This window comes from Merops nubicus, unplaced genomic scaffold, assembly GCF_000691845.1.
Source record: "Merops nubicus isolate BGI_N331 unplaced genomic scaffold, ASM69184v1 scaffold22499, whole genome shotgun sequence".
Lineage (NCBI taxonomy): Eukaryota > Metazoa > Chordata > Aves > Coraciiformes > Meropidae > Merops > Merops nubicus.
Window position 1 is genome coordinate 23,575 of NW_008630512.1, and position 13,979 is coordinate 37,553.

Here is a 13,979-nt window from a genome sequence, read left to right on the forward strand (position 1 = left end):
CCTTAACAGCCAAAGACATTTGCTAAATTTTTCAGCAATAGATGCATCTTTTCCCACCTCTAATTCTTCAGCCTGTTCTGTGGTTTCTTCTTCAGAACCATTGCTTTTAGGTAAGTAAGTCATTTTTAATCTAAGGTGGCCTTTAACTCTTGATTTATGGCTGCAGAAGGAAAAATAAAATATTCTTATTGTGCACTTGTGAAATTGTTACTTGGAAATAAAATACCTGAAAATACACAGTGAGAGGATTATTCTTATGTTTCTCTACACAAACTTGGCTTTTTATAGCTTAAATTAATTACAATTTTAGAATGATATTCAGGTTTTAGACTCCTGAATACAGCTTGGTGTTATATACCACAACAAGAAACCTTTCTTTCCAGTTCACTTTTCTGAAAGCTTTCCTAGTATCCAAGGCATAACAATGAAGTAAAAGAAAATAAGAATAATGAAAATCAAATTAATGTATTTATAATCAATAGATTGTCTGCACGCAATCTAATTAACATTATTTCAACTTATATGACTACTTCTCCTAAAACTTGAAGCTAGAGCAAGCTCATATACTTACATACTACCTTTCCACATTTCGGTTAACATATCATTTGAAGCCTGAAAACAGGATTTCCCCATATTTATTCCATTTAATATTTTCACTTGATAAAGAAATTTACCATATTATCTCATCTGTTTGACTATCAGTATAAAGAAAAGAAACAGTCCTGAAAAATATCTCTAGTGAGTTAACTGGATACCTGCATATCATCTTACTAAAATAAATTTTAAAACAAACAACCCACTACAATAAGAGATAACATCCTTGCCTAACAAACAACAATTGGAGTTAATTTGTGTAGAGAATTCTTCAACCATTTATAGAATAGGAAATGTTAAATTCAGAAAAATAGGAGATCAGAAAGAAGGCTGATCAATAAGTCTAAAATACTTTTAAGAATACTTCTGCTACCAACATGGCTGAGAAAAACCTATAGATCCTACATGTTCTAATATTTATAAAACTGGAAACTATTATCTGAAAAATGTTGACAAGCGTTTTATTTCTAATAAATGTTGCTAAAAACTGCTCAGATTTAGGTTAAAAATCTACATCTTAAAAACACATGAAACAACACCAATATCAGTACCAAAGAGTTACTTATAATAAAAAATTCCTATTTTTTTTAAACAGCTTTTCAGTTTAAGTTTTGTTACATATATAATTACACTCACATGAAAATGCTTATATGAAGTAGGCAAACAAAAGAGACAGGAAGGCAGGAAACCATTTAAAGTTGAAAAGGCATAAATGAGTTATGGCATAACTCACTGTTCACCAGTGTCACTGTTCAGCAAAATAGTATATTGTTCAGATGAAGTCATAATGTGAACTAAATCATGGCCTGAAGAAAAACAGTTCATTTTTACCAAGTAATCTATATTTAAACAAGTGCTGACTTTTTAGTAGAACCACAAATATCTTACTCCATTGATGCTCAAATTTCTTTGATGAAAAACAAAAAATTAGACAATATATACATACAAGTAATTACTTAACACTATTGTTCAGATACAGAAGTTAATATTTTTATATGGTATCTACTAACCTTCTGGGATGAAGAACAAAATCCTTAAATGTATATGGCCTCTCCATACTTGGATTTTCTGTCTAGAATTAAGACAAGTTTTTTCAATAAAAATCTGTATCAAACATTTGAAGTTAAAAGTACATTATCAGAAATGTACAATGAGTTTCTCTGAAGGCCATATAGCACTTTAATAATTCAAATGATAGGTTTAGGTACAGTAATAGCAATAATAGCTTTAATCTGAGTAATAAGACTAATTCCCCAGTCCAAGAAAAAAAAATTACCTTTCAGTACATACATATACTACAGGTTCTAAAGCACAGAAAAAAAAAAAAAGTAATCACCTCTTAAGCCTGAAATCAAGAAACAGGTTCTCAATTTTCACATTTGAAAGATCTATGGCAAGTCTTTTGTCTTCCTTAGTATTTTTCAATTTTTTTTATTATTTTTTTTTTTTTAAAGATAACATGTATTAAAAGCCATTTCTAGCTTTATAACTTGGGGATAAAAAATAATGACAGAAGAATCTATTCTGAGGACATCCGTGTTCTGATTCATAAAAGTGAAGTTGTTCAACAGAAAGAAGAACCACGGTAAACCAACTGTTTTATAAATATACAGGCCAGGTACAGGTATAGGAATATGCATGAGGGATCATTAAATAAAACAAAAACATTTATTTTTCTGGTTAACATAGGTATTTATAAACCAATTGGAGTTCTGAAGTTCTTACAAAAAACATTTTATTTTTACAATGCCATATGTTTAGGAACATTTGTAAACCTCTTTTTTGAGTTTGGGACTTCCCCCCCGCCTTTATACTCAGCTTAATACTCAGCTGTATTAAATTCTGGGGAGTAACTCTAGGCTGTTGTTAATCAGTACATTTTAACTCTTTTAAGAAGATGTATCCATTGAGAAGAAGAACTTGTAGTTACTGTATTTGTAGGCCTTTTACTTAAGAACAACGACAGATGATACAACCCTTGAAGTGTGAAGAAATGAACACAGTATTTTCAAAACATTATCTAATGTGTGTCAACATTTAATTGGAATGAAGGAAACAAAAAAAACCACCACTATTAAGTACTAACAGTGTTAAGTTAGAGATTTTAGAATTTTATTTGGAACTCTTGAGTTTTATTACGAATAAGTCCTAAGACTAAGCTAATTTTTACTAAATGTGATAACCATTACACCAAATCTCAGAAAGAAAAATGCTCTCTCACACTTCAGATGTTTCATGTAAGCTTTTATTAATACAATTTAGAACTACTACACTCAAGTTGAACTGTTCCACCTCCACTGAATTAAAATGGATATCTTCAATCCTGTAATGGTGTGTGTTACACTGCTGTGATCAGGTTCCATACTTATAAAATAAATTGTCTTACAACCAAGGTAAATATTACTTTGAAATTAAAATGGAATTAAACTTGAGTTTTGGTTGTTCCTCCCCTACCCCCTAACAATGTTATTTCTACCAGAAACACATTAAGACACTGGAAATACATCACAGAGACAAAATCAAAAATATTAAATTCTTAATCTAAGTTTTATAATAATTTTTCTGATTTTCCAAAAACAAGTTGCCTTAGATTCAAGGTTAGATTATATTATGGATTAATACATTCTGGGTTTGGAAAGTGTAAATTCATATCTGCCAACTACTTTAGCTTGCAGATGATTCACCCTTTTTACATGTTCTTGATTACCAGCTCTTCTTAGTTACGAACAGTCTGCATTTGCATAGTATCAAGAAAAAACAAAAGTGCATGTAATAAAGAATGTATAAACAGATCTATCCAACATGTACTTATTTACTTTTGTAAATTAAAGACTTCCAAAAAATCCACCTGTTGTGCCAATAAAGCACAAATGGATTTAGACAGTAAAACCAAGCTCTTAAGAACAAGGGTCCAGGAAGATGGAAACAAAGCCAAGACAGGAAAGATGATGTTTGAGGAAGGTAAGAAAATGGCCACTGAAATACTTAAGTGAGGCTCTGTAAATTAGTTCATGCTTAAAAAAAAAAATAAAATAACAAAAACAAAACATGCACCAGTATCCCAGTATCTCCAGAAGACTGCAGGTATTGCTGTCCAGCCTATTAGTGGGAAATTAAAACAATCTTCTCCAGAGGGATGTTATGACCAGCCTTTGCAACCATGTGACTGAAGGAGAGGAGTCAGTGTGATCTCACATCCCAGTTACAGTGGGAAATGGCACATATCTGTAACTACTGCTGATACAATTCTTACCAGAATGAAAGAACAACTGCCCTTGGAAAGGTTTTGCCACAGTGGTTACCCTTTAAAAGGGTTGCTGATAAATCTGTTAGTATTTTCCAATGTTTTCAGAGGTCAGGGGAAAAAAAAAAAAAAAGGAAAGGCTTACTTATTTCAATGTTCTTTGTGATGTTTCTTACAGAATGTGGTTTGCAAAAGGAGTACAAAAACTAAAAAAGGTACAAAGCAACACTATCTCTATTTCCCACACCCTCTTCTAGGTCTGTTTGTGAGAATAAGGACTATTAAGTTTGTAGACTTTAACAAAAATATTTTTTTAAAATATGACAACAATTACAACCTTCTTGTCTCTAAGACTGTTTCAAATCTTGCAGTTTTTATTCTTGAAGAAGCTAAAAGCCCTCCTAACTCCAGCAGCAACAGACACCAACACTTAAATACAAGGTAACCTGTATTACTTGATAAATATCAGCACTAAAAAAACCCTAACAAATCCACTGAAAACAAACACACACACACACACCCCACAGAGCAGGAGAATTTAATAACTTATATTATCAGTATGGTTAACTTCCTTAAATGACTAATACAGTTGCATACAAAATAATTTTTCCCTTTCACAGTGTCAAAACAAAGACAAGATACAAACCGGTAACTGATATAGAGGAATATCCACTTGCCCAAGAAAATCATCTCGAGTCTATGGAAAATAAAAACAGAAAACACAGAAAGTTTAAAATTGCAATGTGTTTTAAAAGACATTGTTCCAAAGCATATAGCGTAATAATGTTTTCTAACAACCTGAAGACATTCTTAAATTATAGACAATAAAACTTGTTCTGTACAGGATGAGTTGTGATCGGTGCAACACACAGTGCCTTGCACGGTTCTGCCCTCCTCAAAATAAGTGAGGTTTGAGGGAGTTGGGGGTGGAGATTTGAACTGTTATTCAAAATCATACAGACTAATGCTGATCAAACAGAAGAGAGTTGTTCAGCTTCAGGAATGAGATTGTCAGCATCTGCAAGAGAAACATCATCCTAGAGGGCAAGCAGTAAAAACACTTTTCCCCTTAGCCATTCCAGTAAAATAATTGTCTTGGTATATGCTTAAACAACCCAATATTTATCACAGAACTAAAGACCTTCCTCCTAGGAGCACTTGACAATTTCTGTAAGCATAGGCAGCTGCTTAAAACAGGCATATATAAGCATGTTTTTCTTTTTAAAATAATACAGTTACTGTCAAAAATAAGAAGCAGCAAAATAAGTTTCATCTGTGATAAGTGCTTTGGCAGTTCCAACAATTCCAGCAGGCCCAAGCCTGGCAGCAGAAGCTTCAAGTTTGGCATCTCCCCTACCTCCTCCCAACATTCCTTCTGACATCTGAAAATGTGCTAAAATTTGTTATATCTATGAAAAAAAAAAAATATCGGTTGCCTATACACATTGCAGAGTTTAGATTTAATAACTAAAATCTGAAATATTCTGTCCTGACTCGGATGTCTGGACTGTCTGACTACAAACCAGATTATGAATGCAGAAACTCTGTAGCTGGATCACCTCCAGCCTACCCTTCAGTACCAGGAGAGGGACTGACAAGACAGGGTATTGTACAGTTTATTTTTGATCATTGATTTTTGCCTGCCAAAGAAATGAAGATTTTAGTAGTTTACATAGGTAATTTCAGTATTCCCCAACAATCACAGCCAGCAGTCAAAATACTTTACTTGACTACTTACTGGATTACTGGAGTACTTGCTGAGTTGCTTCAAGTTCATTTGCAATTTGAAAGCCTTTTGCAACCCTCCACAAATATCAGGCAAGCTTATTATATGGGTCATTCAACACGAAGACATACCAATCCCTGTGTCCTAAAGTCAAGACGGCACTGAATTTTTAAAAGGTAGGTGTAAGCCTATGGCATTTTTCAAGAACCTACACTATAACAAGACCACACTTCTTTGCATAGACAGAGGAAGGAACTGTCAAAGTTTTCCAACAGTGTCACCTGTGCAACCTCTGGATTTCTACCATCCTGATTTTTCTAGCTAAAACTATCTGCTGCCTATTTCCTAAATCTGTGGATGTACCACAAGCTTTTATTCAAACTCATCACCCAAGGATTTTGATGTCATTCTTCCATAAAGCTTTCCACTAAAAGGCTCTGCAACTCACTGACATCTATTCCCTTCACCTCAGGGCAAAGCTGTGTTTTGCCCTTCTAGCACAACTAGATCTTTAATTTTCAATGCCACAGTTCCGCAGTTTTAAAACTGCAGTTCAACTCTACTTTTTTTTTCCCAATTGTTCTATTAATGGCATTCTCCATTCAAACCACTCTGACATTAAATGCTATAGGAATTTATTGAAGCAATTTAATAATTTAATGATTAAATTCCCTTAACAGTTGTGGTACTGTTTTTCTTTGGCTCTGTTGTGCTAAATTTGTCCATTTCATCTTGAAATCAGATCTTCTGATCTACTAATCTTGAAATAAACTGCAAAGCTTGTCATAGATGGTAACACACTAGAAACCTAGAGATACATAACTTTAAATTGAATTTGTAGCGTGTATGTCTTAGATTTGAAGCTGAGGGAGCGTGGTCAGTTGTGGTAGAACCAAAAGCAAAATTCCCACGTTTTCAGTTCACAAATTCATCCGAGATACAAAGCCGTAACATGCTCCCATACCTAGGAGGTCCAAAGCTTCCCTAAACTACTGAAGGAAAACTTTATTTTTGTGGTATTATCAAAGACAACGAGCTGCTGGAAAAAAGTAACTATCATTTTTGCCCATGAGGCTCTTTTTAAAATGGCACAGCACATACCTTAGACACATTAAAAGGCTTAATGTTTGTTAAGTTCTTGGCAAGCCTCAAATGGAACATGCCTTTCAAATAAATTACTGGAATGTGGGACAAAAGTATTTTAGAAAACCTTAGAACATTGTGTTTGTTACCAGCATTATTTTAGTATGGGCTCCTGTTGTTCACTATTATTCTGCTGTCTCTCCTGCTATTTTTAGCAGAGCTAGCCTCAATAACCAACCTTTAACAGTACTTTCTCCTCCAGCCAGAGAGTAAAATCCTCCATCAAAGACTTTTGTTGACCTCCAAACTCATACATAGATCAGATAGCAGGAACGCTCTTTAGCAATGTGCTTCACTACAAGTTGACTAACTGCCTTCAAAGTGTCAAAGCAGCTTGGAAACAGACATGGCACACAGAAACAAATGCCAATGGAGTTGAAACTGTTTGGATCCCTGTTTCATGAGAGCACGTATCCCAGTTTTTTCAAGAGGGACAAGAGGGTCAGTTGTTTTTGTCAACTTCTAATTCCTTAACAGCCAGAGAAGTCACATTTTCTGCTTGGCAAACCATAAGCGCATAAACGTCAATTAAAAATAAGGTACATGAACAAAGAGGTCTTTTATTTTACTGATTCACTGGTTTAGTCTATAGAAAGTTATTAAAAACATGTGAGGACAGACAGCTGCGGTATACAATGCATTTCAAGAACCGTATTGCAATGCCAAAGTGAGTGCTCAAAAAGGAAAAGCATCAAAAGAAATCAGTCCAAAACTTGTCCTCATCTATTTTACAAGTATATACTTAATAAGCCATAGCAGTTGAGATTTTCTAATTAGTTTTCTGCAATTTCCATTAGAAACTGGATTTTACACAGTCATGCTTATTCTGAGTCACACACTTAAGAGCAGTACTGAGAACATTACCTGTAATACATCAGCTTTGAAGACATTTAAATTAATCTAATGCCTTAATTGCTGGATTCACCACACTGCCTTTTGAAACAGCTCTTGTATAAGATCATGATGTCCAAATAGCACGTATTTTCTCTGCTACCTTTTGTGAATAATTTTTGTTGGTGTTAGTGCATGAATTAGAACCTAAGTATATTCCCAGTCTTCCTCTGACTAAACAGACAGGTAGCTGTCCAGAAAACTGGCTTTCACACAAATCTACAGCTGTATGGCAAAATGAGAAAGCATAGAGCTTTTATTATAAGGAATATAAAGTATCAATTCAAATTGAAAAAACAAACAGTGATCCAGACTATCACTGCTTAAGAAAACAAGAGCTCAATAGATCCCTTATAAAAACAACATTCTTCTTGCTTAAACACCCAAACATCAACATTAGTTACAAGCTCGACAAGAATGAAGAAAACTTGTCCTGAGTTACACTAACAACTTCAACTATTTTTCTTCTCATGCTGTGCTGAGTATACTATTTGATTCTCTTGAACTTTAAACTGAGAAAAGTGATTTTTTTTTTTCTTCCATGAAACACTGCCAGCATATGCTATTCATCATGGGAAAATAAGTTTAAAAAAGATAAAATTCAATTATCATGTTAAGATCTTACAAAATTAATAGATTCTAAAAGTAATGTTTTCTGGCTTGCAAAGAAATAAATACTTTGTTGCATGGAGTTCATTACAATCCCCCTCCCCTTTTTTAAAGAGGGGAAGCAGAAGGTGAGGGTTTTTTTAAAAAGACATGCAGGCATTTCTTTTTATTTGGCACCTATGATCAGCTATCTATGATATTGAGATATAAGAGTCTATCAGCATTTTCAAAATAGAGACAATACGTACTGTTGGAACAATGGCTGTTACGCAACATATGTTTCTGCCGGACCTTCTGCCCTGCTGGCTGCTTCAACAGCAAGGAGTCAGCACAACATGCCTCAGCAGTTTTACCATCTGTTTAACAGACAGCATTTAGAAATGACACTGAAGTTATTTTCACTAACTTTCCCTCACTTCCAAAAGTATTTTCATAGAACTGCTTCTCTAAAAAGACCAGAGCAAAAGTGTCATCTGTTTCTCCATTTATAGCTTACAGTTTTTATATAGAACGTGAACCTTATAGATAGCTTCCTTAAAAGTTCCTATTTAGTTTACAGTAGTTTTATAACAACATTCATACATTACTCCACACAATTTTTGCTACTTTGAGAACTTGTGCTTAGAAGTTCATTAACAAAGCAATTTAGGATGTTGAGGGTGTGTGAATACAAGAACTCATTTTCACATGAGTCACAGAAAGACAAAAAGTCATCTAATATAACCAAATCATACTTAAACACATGATAAACAGAGAAAAAGTCAAAAGTTAGCAATGCATATATTTTACTCATTAGGAATTTGAGTTCCTTTGGCTTTTACGGACAGATGTGCCAAATAAGCTACCATATAAAAAGGAGCAATATTACATGTAATGAAAAGTCAAGAGCCAACCCAGATTTGGTCTCCTGTGTTAAACTAGCCAACACTCAAAAATCAGAAATCAGTACCACATATTACTAGGTACCACTTTGACAAGCCATTCCTGACATCAAGCCAGTTAACTTCATAGTATTATAAAAACACAAAACTTTTGCATCTATTTGTGGAAGCTTTTGTGCCAAATCTGAAGACTTCCAATAAGTCTGAAAAACAAACCCCTGTAAGTAACAATTCCAGGTGCACTTTTACCTTCACCAATACTATAAAGCATAAAACACTCAAAAAAAGTAAAACCCCATCAAATATTTAACTCCAAGTATAATTTTCCCCCTGAAATGAATGAGCAACAGATAAAACAAATATAAGAGATGTTAACCAGACTGGCTAATTAATACACTCAGCCAAAGGACTCAATACAAAATCAACTTGTTATTCAGAGCAAAATGGAACAAAGAATTTAAAAAAAGAGATGAACCATTTGCCACCAAAAGGCAGATAGGCAATTGAAGCATCTCTGCATCATGGTCTCGCTCCTGGAAAGTTCATTAGGTCCAGTAAAGTCCCACACAGATGCACAAAAAACAGGTTGGGCTTGGAAGCTGCTTTTTCCAGCCCTAAATATAATCTTGAACAGCTGGCCCAGGCGGTACAAGTAACTGACCCCTTCTAAGAAATTTCTGTGAACACATACCTACAGCAGGGCTGGATGCAGGCTGAACAGCCTCAGCCTACTGCAAAGTTAGTCCAGCAGTTTTCAAAAGCATTCTTAAGTCTACTGTTCTCAGCTACTGTTGATCCAAATTGAACACCAACGCCAGCTCTGGAATTCCCTACCCCTTTGCCCCAGCACACAGCGAGCGAGTGCTGCCAGCCAGGCAGTGGCCTTCCATGCTCTTCTGCACTCTGCATTAGTCCTCAGCCACTGCTGACCGGAACGGAAGCACCACGTCCTACCTACTGACCTCTCCCCAGCTCCAGGCCCAAACACCGCTGCTTGCCAGTCCCAAAAGCAGCCAGATGACCTGGCTACAACAGAACTTACTGGTTTGTCTTAAGCTGTGCTATGCTCAAGTTATAAATCCTACCTGTCCGAAACCAACCTGTGTGACCTGAGCTTGGATGTATCAGACTCTGATACAAGGCAACTATACCACAAATAATCCACCCACAATTACTTTCACAACAAAAGCAGCATTACAATTTATTTCAGATAAGCTCAAAAACATTTCTTATTAAAAGCAAGCAAGGTTCATTTAAGTAATGTTCATAATAAATTCTAGGAAACTTTTTCTTTGAAAAGCCCCTGTGTTCTGACATTACTGAAGACGACCTTCTCCCTTATGGTAGAAAAATCACCAATTGTCAGAGGAATCATCTAGGTCTAAAATAATGCAGTTCTATGTTCCTTCAGCATCCCTCTCATTGAGTAGCTGGAGCATCCCATTTGCATTTTAATACGCCCTAACTTCAATGACTCCAAGTTTGTATGTAATTTCAGCCAGGAAGTTGCTGATGTCCTTTTTAAATTCTGTTTGTTACAGTTGATACAGCTAAAAGTGGCGCAAGGACTCAGTTTACTGTAAATTGTCGCAACAGAAAAAAAGTTACATACTCTCTTGAAACAGAGATGATTCTAGATCCATAAACTGACACTGAAGTAAGCTACATACATTTATCAGCACGTTCTGTTTGCCACACAGAGTGAGGAAGAAAGTTCACTTGAAACAGACACATGTGTCTTAACATAAATGGGCAGTCCACTTCAGACAATGGTGAAAGTCAGTCATAAGCAAATGACTTGGCTGAAAAATGCCAGTTTTACTTGCTTCCTCAATCTGTGAAATTCATCCACTTCTGAAAGAGGAGAAAACATGTTGGAACACAGAAGAACACTCTCAGCCCAGAGTGAGGGGAGAACTTGAAAAAGCATTTCTACTCACTGATCCCAGGTGGCTGCAAGGGCTAAGCAGGCACCACAGAACCTAGTAGTCAGATTAACCTTCTGCATAGCCATGTACCCTTTCTCTAGCAATGACCAAGAGCAGATACTTAAGGAAATAACAAAAGCAGCAGTTACAAATAGTACTTCCTCTAATATATCCCCCAATTACTAATGAATAAGTGGTCATGGACTTTTGGTCCTGACATTAAAATACACATTGAGAATTTAATACTCCTTCGTGGACCTTTCTTCACCTTATCTAACCTCTTCTTGAAATTCATCTCTACTTTTGGAATGTACAGCATCTTGCAACAGTGAGCTCAGCAACACATAAGAGAACATATTGTCTTATCAGAGTGTATTCTCTGTTTAAACTCACCTCCTCTGACCTATAGTTTTGTAAAACTCCCTTTATACCATTTTCCCCACTCCCAAGCTGAAAAGTCCTTGGTCTACTTTGTGTCTCCTCACATAAAACTTATTCCAATCTTATGACCCTTCTTGGTACTTTTCTAGTGCTGTTATACTTGCTTCCTGAAAAAGGATGTCCAGAAATATGTATGCCATGCACGTATGTGGACTTGTCCAATTCCATAATCATGTTTTTAATTTTGTTAGTTTATTCCTTTCATAATAAATGCTAACCTTCTATTTGCCTTTCAACTGTCAACAAGGTCTGAGCTGACACTGTCAGTGAGTTGTGCACCATAACATAAACTGTCTCCTGACCAGAATGGGAGACCGTTGCCACACAGGCACCACTAGCTGTTCTTCCTCTGTACGCAGTGCTTGGCATTTATCAACACTTCTTTTCAAAATTGTCCATTCAACTCTTTAGTCACTCACCATGAGATCTTCTGCAACTTCCAAAGTGACAATTTTTTTTATCTTTTAATTGGTTGTCATCAATGAGGAAGAATTTTTCCTGCATTTAATGTCTTGACAGTATTTTTCAGAACTTCTCCTAAGGGTTCTTGTCAAATACTTTGAAAAGCTCAGTGTCCTGTATTAACCAGCTCACCCATCTTCACATGCCATTGCTTTGTTTTCGAAGACAAAATTTCCTGTTTTGAAAGCAGTGCTAAGCGTCCCTCCTCGTAAACAGAAAACATGACATATTTCTACTAATTCTGTTCCATATACTATTCTTTCCAGACTGGCCTGTTGCAGTACTCTGTAGGGGTTTTTTTTGTCATTTTAAAATATCAGCACACCATTTAACCATCTTCCTTCCTATAATAGATTAAAAGATTATATTCATTATAATTAGTATTTCAGAAACTTTATAGCTGAGATTCTTGATAATTCTTGGGAGAATACCTGCAGGTACTCTTAGTTGTTAGGAGATTCTGTCGTAAGATATAATGCTCACAAAGACTATAATTTCTACATCACCACAGCATCTTGCAAGAAATGTTTTTGTTTAAGCCAAAGTGTTGATTTGATTTCTTACAGAAAGCTAAAAAGGATGTACCATTAAAAAAAAAAAAAAAAATTATAGTAAGTCTTTTATCTGGAAGCCTGCAAGTTATTTGGCTAGTCAGGAGCAAAGGGAAGACTCTCTCTACCTTGCCCTGGGAACAAGTTTTTACTTTAACACATTCTTAAACGTATACTAAGACTTAAGAGACTGAATAACTACAGCTTGTGGCTATATTAAAGCAGCTACACCATCAATGCTCCCCACTTCCTCATGGTAGATTAAAAGGATGTGAATCAACCTGAAGGCTGGATAATTAAACATTTGTATAAGCTGTTTCAGGAGCTCTGCTCTGCATGGTTTTGCAGTTTTAGTTTTCCCTTTTGTTGGCATGAGAAACCCACCCAAACTCAGTCCACACTAGAAAGAGAATGAGGTTAATCATAATTTGTGCAGAGCACAATCAAATAAAACTCTTCTTTAATATGTAGATGTAGTGTTTGCTGGCGACTACGAAGTGCTAGAGCTTTGACATACAGGGTTATTCAACTAACCTGCTACAGCCCCAGCACTGCTCCTTACAGAATGATCCTATTCTGAAAGCTGCATACAGTTCACTGTTGCCAAATACAACTTCTTGAAACTGACAGCAATTTTCAGGATGGAGCTGACACCAAACAATATGAATTGATTACACCCTCTGTTAATGCTTCTACAGAGGAACCATTCATAGACAGTATTGGCTGTAAGATTTATCATATCCTTTTTGTGTAGTCTTCCCTCTCTTCCCCCAAGAAAATTGCTAATCAAAGCTAAAGGCATAAAGAAAGATGGAGAAGAAGCTGTAACAAAACTGTGCATTTAAGCAAGATGGACAACAGAAGAAACTAGTACAAGTTATCAAAGCAGTACAGGTCATTTCTATACAAAGGACCAAAGTTGCAGGATCACCTGCAACTAATTATAAATTGTTTATGTTTAACAATTTTGACTGTCTTCCCCCTTCAATGCTCTGATGTATACTTCAACATCTAAAATCTGAGAGAACAAATAGTACTGTGAGTTAAGCCTAACGTCGGTATCACCACACTTCCACAGAAACACACCACCTTCCTGTCAACCCCAATTTGCCTTGAGAGAACTGATACACCATGACAGAGCAATATACCATTTAAGGTGATCCTTCAAGACATGCAGCACTGAACAATCTGCAAATAATTAGCCAAGGAAGTTATCATTGACATCACTCCATGCTGTTTGTGCTTTGACATGTATTGCCTTCATCACCTTTTTCTGCGCCTGCCCCTTTTCCACCTCACTTCCTTGCACAGATTTGGGTCACCAATATCCATGCAGCCCCTTTGCTCAATAGACAAAGATGGAGATGGCTGGAGATAAACCACAGCTGTCTTTTTCTCTTGGCACTTCTCCCTGGTTGGACCATTATCTTCTGCAAAAGAGTTTTTCTAAGACAGAAGCTTTATACTTAAAGAGGATGCAAGACAGAAGAGAACCTCAGAGTATTGAGT

The 13,979-nt window shown here is 35.8% G+C and overlaps 1 protein-coding gene across 2 annotated transcripts in view; it reads right to left on the bottom strand.

Moving 5' to 3' along the window:
* Positions 1 to 13,979, bottom strand: part of NEDD4 (neural precursor cell expressed, developmentally down-regulated 4, E3 ubiquitin protein ligase) — a 47,504-nt gene that overhangs the window by 19,750 nt on the left and 13,775 nt on the right. For both annotated transcript variants that reach the window (XM_008947349.1, XM_008947348.1), the window contains 3 exons: positions 4,485 to 4,535; positions 1,605 to 1,666; positions 58 to 160 (listed from right to left, as the gene is read on the bottom strand). In XM_008947349.1, coding sequence (XP_008945597.1) covers positions 58 to 160; positions 1,605 to 1,651 — 150 coding nt within the window. In that variant the 5' untranslated portion in view covers positions 1,652 to 1,666; positions 4,485 to 4,535. The remainder of the gene's footprint in view (positions 1 to 57; positions 161 to 1,604; positions 1,667 to 4,484; positions 4,536 to 13,979) is intronic.